The 12,563-nt window shown below is 34.5% G+C and overlaps 1 protein-coding gene across 1 annotated transcript; it reads right to left on the bottom strand.

Annotated features, from left to right (window-relative positions):
* Window positions 1-6,779: 6,779 nt before the first annotated feature.
* LOC102592067 (uncharacterized) lies at window positions 6,780-11,423 on the bottom strand. The gene is made up of 3 exons (XM_006360767.2): window positions 10,353-11,423; window positions 10,073-10,157; window positions 6,780-7,129 (listed from the first exon to the last, which is right to left on the bottom strand). Exons 1-2 carry the CDS (start codon window positions 11,244-11,246, stop codon window positions 10,110-10,112), a joined length of 942 nt encoding a protein of 313 aa, XP_006360829.1. The 5' UTR covers window positions 11,247-11,423; the 3' UTR covers window positions 6,780-7,129; window positions 10,073-10,109.
* Between the last annotated feature and the right edge of the window lie 1,140 nt (window positions 11,424-12,563).

Raw genomic sequence — 12,563 nt, 5'->3', positions numbered from 1 at the left:
AGAAATTTCTCCAACAAAAATCTTCATTATTGTCAAATAGGTTGTGGCTAGAGCTGAACCCACCAAGATGAACACTTGTTTTTAACCTGGCTCGGTCATTGGACCATTGAACCTAACTCTGATACCACTTGTTCGGGCCGAAAATAATTAGGTATCATGTGGAAGCTAACAAAGCAAACTTCGAAAAATCATGAGTAAGAACACAAATGAGAAATATACCAATAGGCACAAAGAATTAATGTGGTTCGATTTATCGAGCTACGTCCACGAGAGGAAATGAGCAATTCTCTATATAACTATGATAGTACACAATATCGAGAGAAGTAACTTTACACAATTCACTCGAAATAAAAAGAGGTTCACATAAGTGATAACGTATCACTTGTGTCTCACCATTCTCCTCCTATACAAAACTCTCAATACCCCTAGGACTACATTGTGAATGCTACTATGTTATAAGGAATGAACTTCTATTTATAGAGTAATAAACATTTGCCTACAAGAAAAGGACTAGCCAAATATGGAGATTACATGTTTTCCTTTTCCTAAAAGGAAAACCCAATTATGGTAAGAAACTCAAGGCAAATACTCAACACACCTAAACATATTTTACCTATTTAGATGAATGCCACTCTAAATACCTTTTGGTCGTTGAGTGTTTGAATCTTAACTCTTACCTTGATAACCTCAAATTTCCGTTGTTAATCTCCTTTCATATTCTATAATGCCAATATCAAGCAAGTTATAAATTAAGGCTAGTTCTGATGTTTGCAACCATTACAAAGCAATTAATACAAAAAGAGAAAATAATACATGCATGAACATCATTAAAGAATCGCTTTATAGTTAACTAATTACCTCATTAATTCATGATAGTTTTCACAACCATAGTTATGTAATTTAGCTACTCATGTTTGCAAAAACAGAACTAAAATTTATGATTGACAATATAATTATGAACTTACAAGATGAACAATTAAAACCTGGAATCTTAAATTATCAAAATATAGTCAATAATCAAGAATCAAAGTGATGTATTGCTCAAAAACCAACAAGAGTATGTTTACAAGAAACAACTCAAAATGTATATATTCTGTCTCAAAAGTGCATAAATTGTAAGAAAAAAACTAGGAAAAATATTTATAGACAATACGAATCGCCTATCCTAATCGAACTAGGGGAAAGCAAGCAAATCAGCAACGTACGATTCGTGGTCAGTAAAGGCTTCTCGTAGTCTGCCGCAGTCAACACTTCTCCTTCAGTTCCTATGCCTAATCATATGGCCCATATTCATTGACTACGACTCGTAGTATGAGTCATGGTCTTGAGATTTAATTTTACACTAGAAGATCACCCTATAGCTCATACATTGAAAGTACAACTCGTGCCTTGACTCGTCATGTCTGAGTTCAGTTAGCCACAGTCTCTGAATCTAACCATGGCTCAGAGTATGACTCGTACTATGTTGTCATTAGTCTTAAGTAGAGCTCTAATTTGCAGTCTCTGAAGTTTTTCACGACCCTCAATATGACTCATACATTGAGCCTACAAGTAGTACCCAGGGCTTTCCAAGGGATACTTGGCTCTTTTCCGAAAAATTTCACTCATTTGCTTCTGAATCCTGTTTTTCAATACAAACACACAAAAACACATCATATCTACAGAAACATACTTAGGAACATACAAATTTTCTATGTTTTAAGCGTTGAAAGTGTTGTGAAATTCCAGTACATAAAGTATCTTGTAAGATCTGTATGGACTTAAAATATAAGGCAGGCAAATAAGGCTTGAGTTGGTTAAGGACTATGAGTTCACTCTCTTTTATATTTAAGGTACTGTTAATATAGTAGTGGATGCCTTGAGTCGAAAATCGTCTAGCCTGCATTTCAGTTCAGAAGCATCTTTTTGCATAGAGGATCATGATTTGTCTATTGTGTATGGTTATTATGGATACTTTTGATCTGGACAAGGTACTTTCTTATACAGTTGCAAAATCTTCCTTATTTGAGTAAAAGGATTAAGGCTTAGTATTACCAGAATCCACATTTGAGTGCCCTTAAAGACATAGCAAAACAAGGTGATGCTTCTAAGGATTTCATTGGAGATATTGGAGTTCTGTAATTAGATAGTCAAATTTGTGTGCCTAATGTGGGTGATATGAGGATGATACTTGAGGATATGCACATATTTTGGTATTCTATCCATTTTGGGGATGCAAAGATGTACCAAGATTTGAATCAATACTATTAGTGAAGGAATATGAAGAAAGACATAGTTGGACATGCTTTATGGTGCCTAAATTGTCAACATGTCAAGTATGAACATCAAAAGTTGAATGGTTTGATGAAAAATGTGGTTATACTGGTCTGAAAATGAGAAAGAATCACTATGGATTTTGTGATTAGCGCGCTTAATACGTGCATTGAGGTAGTTTGATGCAATTTGGGTCATTGTGGGTAGGTTGACTAAGTCCGTGCACGTTCTACCAGTTCAAAAGACCTACAATTCTAAAAAGCTTGCACAGAATTACATTGGGGAGATAGTTTAATTACATGGGATATTTATTTCTATAATTTCAAATCGAGAAACATAGTTCATGGCTCACTTATCGCAGTATGTGGCTTTGTGCAGTGGGGTTTGAGTACTCATGTATATCTTAGCCAGGGCCGGCTCTTGCCTATAAAATTTTAGGCATTGTTGGGGGCCTCAAATTTTTATAAATAAAAAATTATGTATCTTAACCCCATTCAAATAGAAGAAATTAAGGAAACATTGTTTTGGATTCTTACATTTTCTTCGTTAACACTCACATTATTTATCCTTTGTAACTCTTTTTGCACTCTATTTCTTCAAATCTTTGATAGTTAGAGTAATACACTTTCAAAAATATGAATCAATAGTCGAAAAGTATTGAACAAAGTGCATTACAATTTATTTTTTAAAATTTATTTGTTAATTTTCATATTAAAGTAGGTATACCAAGTTATCAACTTTTTGAATCAGATTCAATGATTCTAACTCTTATCTTTAAAGTTTATCAACTTATTACTTATAAAAATTGTGTTAATAATTCATATAATAATTGTCTCAATAAAAGGATGTTTTTCAATGCTGAATTGATAAAATCTTACTTAAAACTAATAATTAAAAATAAAGTGTTTGAAAAATCATTTATATAAAAGATATTAAGTAGTAATTTACATCTAGAAATTTAGAAAATAAATTGATATAGATAAAATTATATAGATTTAGCTCTATAAAATTCGCTTTAGGTCACAAATTATGTTGAACAGCCCCTGATCTTAGCACAACTTTTCACCCACAGACTAACATTTTGTTCGAGTAGACTTTTCAAATCGTGGAGTATATAGGGGAGCATGTGTTATTAGCTTGGTCAATGGGACGAGTACTTGCCTTTAGTGGTGTTTCCTTACAAACAACTACTAGCCTAGTATCCAGATGACCCTATGTGAAGCTTTACATGCTAGCTAGGCTGTGTCAATCTCTAGTAGGCTAGTTTGATTTTGATTATAAGAAGCTATTTGGTCTAGATTTGGTACAACAAGCCTTGGAAAAGGTCAAGGTGATGCACAATATATCGACTTAGGATGACCCAAAGTAGGTAAAAGAGTTCAACGGCACTCAATGCGTTTAAAAATGAGGCATCCGCCTTAGGCGTCAAATTTGAACCGCCCAATTTTTTTTAGTAATAATAAAATTATTATAAGTTTTTTGTAACAAAAAAATTATACTATATCTTTTAATTTTAATTTTTTTTTAGTTTGTTTCGAAACATTAAACAACATTTCTTTCTTTTTTGTCAATTTTTAAATTCCACATGATATGTTTAATACCACGAGATTAAAAAAATATTTTGATATATATATAGAGAGAGAGTTTAAGACCATAGAAAAAAAAATATTAAAAAGAAAGAAATAACTTTTCATTTCAGAAATAAAAAATAAAATAATAATTAAAAGTTTGGCTGCCTTCAATTTGTTTATGGCTTTGCGCCACTAATTAGCTTGAGTTGTCGCTGAAAGAATTATGCAGACTAAAAAGGTCTTGATTTGAAGTTAAGGATAGATGAGAAACACATTATATATGAGATTAGGAAAGTAGGGAAAGTTGATTGTGAGGCTTATCACCCCATTTAACGGTTTGAAGTTTAGGATAGATGAGAAACACATTATATATGAGATTAGGAAAGTAGGGAAAGTTTATTGTGAGGTTTATCACCCATTTAAAGGTTTGAAAATAGTCGAGAGAGTGCTTATAGACTTGCCTAGCCTAGAAATGGTGATACTCCATGTATCCAGGTTATGAAACGGTAGGAGGCTAGGAGAAGTGGTAGGGGACTGGGAGTTGGACACTAACATTGCCTAGAAGTATCTGTCGTTTTTTATAGCTTAAAAAATGTACTACTTAAAAAATATTATCTAAAATTTGTGAGATATACAAATCAGAATTCAAAATATACAAATCATTCCTATTAACCCCTGTTCCATAATCCTCAAGTCCTGGAATATTGATGTAGGACTTATTGAGCTTGGATTCAATCTCTTTATTTACAAATCTATCTGAATGAACTGCACCATTTGTTTGAGAGTTCAGTAGATTCATTTGTTGGTTGTAGTCGTAATAATCAGACTGCTCCTCATTCTTCAACTTGTTTACATCAGATATTTCATTTAAGAAAGACTGAAACATGTAACTTTCATCGATATTCTCATTGAAATAAAATGTATCCAATATACTTGTTGTTCCATATGTGTTGTTGTCTTCCATTAAAAACTGCTCCACGAATTCTAGATAACTACACACATCTCCACTCAGATTTCCAGATGACCTGAAATATGATGGTTGTTCTCGCAATGTATTTGCTGAGCAATCGTAGTCCTGTGGCATAATGGCAGGACAAGGCAACAATACTTGATCAACAAAGTCATATTTCTCATTCGGTCTCAAAACATCCTTGTGAAACATGTTGTCATTTGACTTCACTTCTGTTTTCTCTTGGTGTAATATGCACAAACTATTTGACCCTTCATCCGTGTCATCTAGGCGTTTCAATCCTTTATGTTGCATGACTTCATTCTCTGAGGGTGTCTCACAACTTTAACATAAGAACCATGTTGCTTGACTTCATTCTCCGAGGATGTCTCAACTTTAACCTAAGAACAATGTTGCATGACTTCATTCTCCGATGGTGTCTCAACTTTAACATAAGGCTCGAGAATTGGCTTTGAATCAATTGTCGTGCTGCAATTAAAACCTCTTATATCGTCTATAGAATTGGGGCATTCATGATGTGCCTTTGAATCTTCATCAGCATTCAGCTCTAACAAAACATAAATTCCTTTTGCCAAGATATCGATCCTCCACAAAACTCTTTTCATCTTTTTGTAAATCAGGTTCAATTATTGCATCTTCAACAGATGACTCACTCCATTCCAATGAAGTAGTTCGCCTCAACGAGCCATTAGTCAATCGAGCATTCTGTACACAATAATCAGGAAAGTTAAGTATAGCATCGCGGCCATACATAGCTTTAACAGCCTCGTCATAGGCACGAGCAGCTTCAGCATCTGTAGAAAAAGTACCAAGCCAAAGTTTCTTGCCATTACTTAGATGTCCATAACAGGTTCTTTAATTTCAGTTACCCACTTGCCCCAAGTCCTTTGCCTAACACCTTTGTATTTACAATTTAAATTGTCAGGTCCGCCTTTACCTTTCATACAACCTCTATTATACCCTTTGGCAGGAACTCTCTTTTTTCTTTTCCTCAATACACCATCTAGAGTAGCATTACGCTCGTGCTTATGATTCATTTCTTCCACATCGACAAAATGTCCTTTACAGAAGCTGATCCATTGCGCCTTCTTCTTATTTTCTTGTTTCCACAGGAAGTCGTTGTCATTATATATACATAAAACAAGTAAAAGATTACAAAAAGGTTCTTCCTTCTTTGCATCTATAAGTTACTACTACAAGAACCATCCTACTTTGTATGGCTTTTATAATATGTTATGACCTTATATCATCCAAAATTGGACGAGGGAACCAATTCCTAATTGAAAAGAGTTACCAAAAGCTAATGGCTTTTGTAGTAGTTTCTTACATGGCTTCCTATAAAGATTTGAACTTTAGGCCAAATTGGATTCCTAATAAAACTTTGACAACATGAAGATCAATAAGCTTTAAAGAAAATTCACCTTTGAAAATTGTGACAAGACATAACGTGTCAAAGCCAATTGATAAAAGTTTGGGTTTTGCATTGTCGTTCAGAAAGTCCATCTTCTTTTATTATTATATATTTGATCTTCTAGCTATAAAATAGCGATATTAAATCAAGGCAAACTCTAAATATCTCTAACAATCAATACGACTTCAAGATAATATATATTCTTATCCATTTTCGGTATAATATTAAAGCAGTAATTTTGTTTGGTTGATGAAGTAGATAATTACGTGGCACATTTTCGATTCTGTGACAATAGAGGTTCTCAAATTTCTAACCTATTTATTTCTTCTTTTTTCCCCTCTAAAATGCTTGTTCAACTAGTTTAATGTTCTTTTTTCTAGGCAAGAAAGTAAATAAAACCATCGTCAAGCAATTAATCACACAGAATTGTTCCTTTGTTCGAAATTTGATGGATAATAAGACCTGCACTTATATATGCTTCTTCACTTCACTTAAATACCAGGCTTTCCTTTGCAACAAAATTCGAACTTGAGAGTATGTCTAACCATATGATCATTTTTTCAACACCAGAATCTCCATCAGGAACCAACATTCCCTTGCTATTTCTGATTGCTCTATGAGCCATAAAGGCAAAAACAATGTTCTTAATAGAACAAGTACAAATGTATATAAACGAAGTCCAAGACATTTGTCTTGGAGATCCAATCCAAAACTAAGCGGAAATTTTAACTGATTGGAGAATATGAACAACGATTGGCCGTCTTTTCATAGAGACAAGGCTAAACTTACATAGCTAGAAATACATTGGGAATGGCATAAAAAGTAGCGAAGATCTTCAACTCAGTTCATCAAAAATGCACACCTACAAGCACCAATTCTGTTATTTAAAGGCTTCATCAGTACCCACCCTAACCAGTAGCTGATCTGCGATTAAGACAAAAAAAAAAAAAAAAGAGTATCTCAGATAAAAGATAAACAGGGTTCTTCCTTCCCTTCAAACAGGCCATGAAAGCAAGGAAACATTATGCTTCTCATAATTCATTAACCTAATTATATGTAGGTTCACATGCAGAGTGCATAGCTATTAGGGTACTCTGGATTTCATAATGCAACTAGAGAAATGGACAACATGCATTTCTCCGCAAGAAAAGATGGCAAACCTTTCAATTTTATACCCTACATATCTTTTTCTTCCTGATTTGAGGTCCCCAACACTCTATTTGGTCGATTGACTTATTAAGGTATTTCCTCCTTTTTGGTCCTCATCATTAACAAATTACAGAGTTCATTCACATCTTTAGTACGGGGATCATCCATTTCTACTAGTTCAAGGAAGCCCGTAGTGAACATCTGTCTGCAACATCTCGTACCCTAGAGTATAAAGAACTATGCTCCAGTTCCCTATTTAGGCATCACAAAGTTGATGCCTTAATGGGGGCATCAAATAGACAACTATGATAATGAGCAGAGGCAAAGAGGATGACAGAATGTCCATTGCAATTTATCAAGACAGCAATAACTGCATAGCATATAATACTGAATGTTCCACTACAACAAAAAAGCTTCGAACACATAGTTACAGACGTGCCCATTTCCTTAGAGAAGAGAATGCAATGAGTTACACTATGATGAGTCCATGAGAAACCTGTTTCCTTTTAAACGTTAAATGAGTCTTTGAGAAGCTTTATGAGAGACAATTAATGGAGTAACCAGAGAATGTTTTCTTAATAGTTCTTTACATTCATTGCAAGTCTTCTGTTGGATGTATTCCTTTCCAGCATTTTCTTAGTGCTCTTTACATTTATAAAATCCTAACGTTACCGATATAAAAAATAAAAAAAATAAAAAAGTAATCAAAGAAGGGGAATTTCATTTTTTTTTTTTGTTTTGAGGGGTGAGTGGATGGGTGGTAAGTGATTTCTTTTTATTCTATGCTAATTGCTACCTATGAACACTGTTTTGTGCTGGAGCTCGTCTTGTTTATGCACTGCTGATGTTTACTCTCTAGCAATTATCCAACCAATGAAGCAATACTACTTGGATGAAAAACTTGACATCGTGATATATCAAAGATAAAATGAGCCTCTTATTTCCTTCATCACTCCACTGAGCTAGTGATAACTCTCGACCCATGAAGATGCAAAGATAACTCTCAACCCATGAAGATGCAAAGAACGGGTTATGAATTTAACTAAACCCCAAGAACACTAAGAAGATCGAATGAAAAACATGTAAAGGGATATGTGGAATAGGGATACGGGTTAGAAGTATCGAGCATAACAAGCCCAGTGTAATCCACAAGTGCTCGGAAGCATCAAGCACATAACTATGAAGTAAGTTGGACAACTTGATAATACAACAATAATCACTACCCAAGATAGCTAGCGAAGAAGGGACAAATCAAGTAATTAGAATGCAATCAATTCACATTAATAACATTTAAAAGATAACTAAACACCAACTAGATTAGCATTCAAAATAAGAAACAATCCAAGAAAAGAAAATAGAAGTCATTCAAGAATTACCTAACTATGATGATAATTCAATGAGGTTGAAGAAGAGAACCAAGCTAACCCTAATCTAAGCTAACAAGAGCGTGCAACACTCAAATGGACATCATTCATCAAAGCCTAAACCTTCAGAAGGAAGAAACATGGATATTTATACTAGGTCTATAAAATCATAAACAAGGTCCAAAATAGCCTCAAAGGGTCCCTAAAACACAATTAGACCGAAATAGTGAACACCCAAATATGCGCCCTTGATTAGCAATCATGGTACTTCTACTTTGGTCATCTTTACTATTTTTGTTGTTAGTACTTCTCTTTCGTCAATATTAGGCATAGCTTTTTCTTTTTAAAAGAATAAAGTTTTCTTGAGTAGAGGTCTATCGAAAACAGCCTCTCTACCCCCACAAAGGTAGGGTAAGGTCTGCGTACACCCACCACCCTCCCCAGACTCACTGGTGGGATCACAGTAGGTATGTTGTTGTTAATTAGCAATCGTGGAGCCCTTTATCCACTTAGCTGCAACCAACTAATATTCTTCTACGACGGGAGATGGATTGGAATCCTTAAGATTTAAGGAATGCTTAATTTATAAGGAAGAGTATTTGAAAGACACCAGCTTAAAAAAATTTCTATAAAAGATAGAGAGAGTTTGGGTATGACGGAGAAGACGAAGGGGGGTGGGTTTGATTCTGCTGGAGAAGACGGTCGGGGTCGAGGGGTTGGGGTGGGTATTCTGCAAAATAGATTTTTTAAAAGTGGTTAAATCCCCTTTTTGTAATTATTTGGGAAAATATGCTACTCGTCACCGAATCATTGGCTACTTTTTATTTTACTCAATATTCATTGTTCAAGAATTATTTTGGGGATAAATGACAAATGTCCTCATTTAAATTTTAATTCGACGCTTTACACATCATTCGCGAGTGTAACACATACATTATATATTGTTGCTGATTGTAGAAAAATGTCAAAATGGCATAGCGGGACCCTACTTGAGGTGTTTAAAATGAACAACACCTACTTGAGATGTTTAAGTGAAAGTTGGTGTCAACTTCAAGAACTATCGATGGGTTCCATCTACATAATTTGCAAATATAGTGTTAGGTAACCCAAATCCTTATATTGAATTACTGACGGAAACCACTAAAAGCTGACCGTGTGGACAGGTAAGATTGCAACTGCAGGCTAAGGGATCAACCATCACTACCAAATGCATAAGGAAACACAATGAAACAAAGAATATCGCAATGCATAAATGCTCTGCGCACAAGACAAGGGAATTTGCGCACATGGGACCATCACAATATTTATTAACATGGCAAAATCATATATGTGCGTGAGGAGGACAGATCTTTACCTTACAAAAGGAGAAATTCCGCCTGAATTATCAAAATTCATTCCAAGCCTGCAATTTTGTACCTTAATTTCATGTTATGCTTTTCCTGCCAGAATTTCAAATCAGTATGAATATATAGTTCAGCCCATTAATATCCAACTATGCTACCCAAGCTAGTTGTAGTCCACAAAATCCATACAACAACATACCCAGTGTAATCCTACACAGTCTGGGGCGGTTCACAAAATCTATATAGAACAACAGATTGAAATGTAAATACTCCTGCCTTATCGAATCATACCTGTTCAAGAACCTTAGCAGAGCTCGTTTCCACCGATCTAGCCAAACTGTCAAGCTTAAGAAGCATTTTATCATATAAATGCTCCAATTCAGCAGTATAATTTGATGAATCTGAGCCCATCAACTTGCTCAATCTCCCAATTTCAAAACCCTCAGCACACAAATCCAATTCCTTCTGATCCTTCAAACCCCTCTTAATACCCACCAAGGTTTCGGCCTTTTCATCCTCTGCCATTGCATTAGGTCCCCTCAAGTCACATGTCATTGAAGGAAATGGTGAAATAGGACTGAAAGAACCATAATGGGATCGAAACGAAGGACCAATATTGATAACATCTAAGCTTTTGGGGTCAAATGAATCAGTCGAAATACGGTATTGGAAAGCTTTGTACTCATGGGTATGAATCAGTTGTTCCTGAAACGGCGTCGATAACAGAAGGAACAAAGATGGTTGCAGCGAAAGTGGATACGGAGAATTTTGAGGGGTAAAAGAGTGAGAAGCAGAGGAAGAGAGAGAAATGATAGTAGTAGAATCCTTCAAAGAGGGTCTCAAAGGGGTTTTCCGGCGACCGGAAAACCACCCTAGAAGGACGGAGGAAGGGTCCTCACGGTGCTTATGCTGTAAGGGGAGGGGAAAGTGAGAAGGGATGGAGAGGAAATCGGTGATGGTGGCGGTAAGAGTTGGTCCATCAGCGCCGGAAGATGAGGCGGAGTTCATGGCGGTTACTGAGGAGAAATTGGACGTGGGGTCATCGGAGAGAGAGATGGTGGTGGAAAATGACACGTGGCCGAAGAGTAAACCGTGGATGTCACCGGTAGATGAGAAGAAACGGTGGAGAACAGAGGCTAGAGTAGTACCGGAGATTTGAATCTTGTGTATAGGGTGATCGTCCATGATTTCCGATGATACCGAGAATTGGTTATCTGAGGATCGCCAGCGCCGGCGTACTTGCTAATTGCGGCGGTACCAAATCCAAATTGAAACCCTTTAATTGCAAAGAAAAATTATATCCGATTTTGAGACGGAAAATGCTTTTTTATCGATACGCAACCTATAATATGTATGTTGTCGGACTTCATCCGTCCCATTTATATACTCGCTCTGTTCTATTTATATAAAACTTACTTTCTTTTTTACTCCCTCCGTCTCATTTTATATGTCATCTATTTCTATAAATAGTTGATTTATAATACTTGTCATTTCATGAAATCAATGCATAAATTATCATATTGTTCCTTTTTTTACCCTTGTGAGTTATATCCTTGAAAATATAATTTGACTAACTTAGAAAAACTAAGTAAATAATTCATGTTCATTGGTTAAATTAATTAATCAAAATAAATTAATTCATATTCATTGATTGAAAACTTGAGTTCCAAAAAAATTAAATAAGGGTAGAAGGGTAAAGTTACATCATTTCTTAATACAAGTACAAAGTAAAAAAGGTGACATATAAAATGAAACGGAGGGAGTAATATTTAGTGTCGGAAAAAAAAGACATGTTTTTATATTTAGTAACAATTTAATTTTAAATTATTTATTTTGTTTTGGTGAAATAATTTATAATCACACAATTATCTATAACTTATTTTAAGACCACAAATTTCAAAAATCTTTCTTTTTTTCTTAAATTTCGTGTCAAATCAAACGAACTCATATAGATTGAGATGCAGAGAGTAATATAGTTTGATTTAGTATGAAGTTTAAAAATGAAAGATTTTTGAAAATTTATGAGTGATAAATATTTTTGTTAGTATACATTATTTCATCAAAGATTAAATATATACTTTAAAATTAAATTACTACTAGTAAATATAGACTTATGTTATTCTTTTTTGAATGGAAGGAAAGTGAATCACATAAATAATTTTTTCTTTTGTATAGGAGAGTGTTTGGATTGACTTATTTTAGTAACTTTTGTCTTTTAAGCATTTTATTTATTTTTGAAAAAGATAAAAAGTATCACAAATCCATTTAATTGTGTAGGTGTTTCTTTTGATCTATACCTGACGTAATGTACCTATTTAATGTATCTCTTAAAGATATGCTAACGTATTTGGTTAAAGATTGTAAACGGATGATTTCTACATCCAATAAAAGGGTATTATTTACCCTTGTGAAAGATACACTTGAAGAGATTAAATAAACTCTCTACTCTATATATTCCATTACCATTTGTCTTTCTTTCTTGTTTAGTATTATTGTATTTTC

This window comes from Solanum tuberosum, unplaced genomic scaffold (genome assembly GCF_000226075.1).
Source record: "Solanum tuberosum cultivar DM 1-3 516 R44 unplaced genomic scaffold, SolTub_3.0 scf00332, whole genome shotgun sequence".
In the NCBI taxonomy this organism is placed as follows: Eukaryota; Viridiplantae; Streptophyta; class Magnoliopsida; order Solanales; family Solanaceae; genus Solanum; species Solanum tuberosum.
The sequence above is the reverse complement of the archived record's forward strand: the minus strand, read 5'-3'. Positions and strand labels throughout refer to the sequence as shown.

Excerpts from the sequence above, each read along its gene's own strand:
- LOC102592067 (XM_006360767.2), bottom strand. The coding sequence starts at position 11,246 with ATGGACGATCACCCTATACACAAGATTCAAATCTCCGGTACTACTCTA. Across the intron at positions 10,158-10,352 it reads CTGCTAAGGTTCTTGAACAG|GAAAAGCATAACATGAAATT; the intron begins GTATGATTCGAT and ends AAATTCTGGCAG.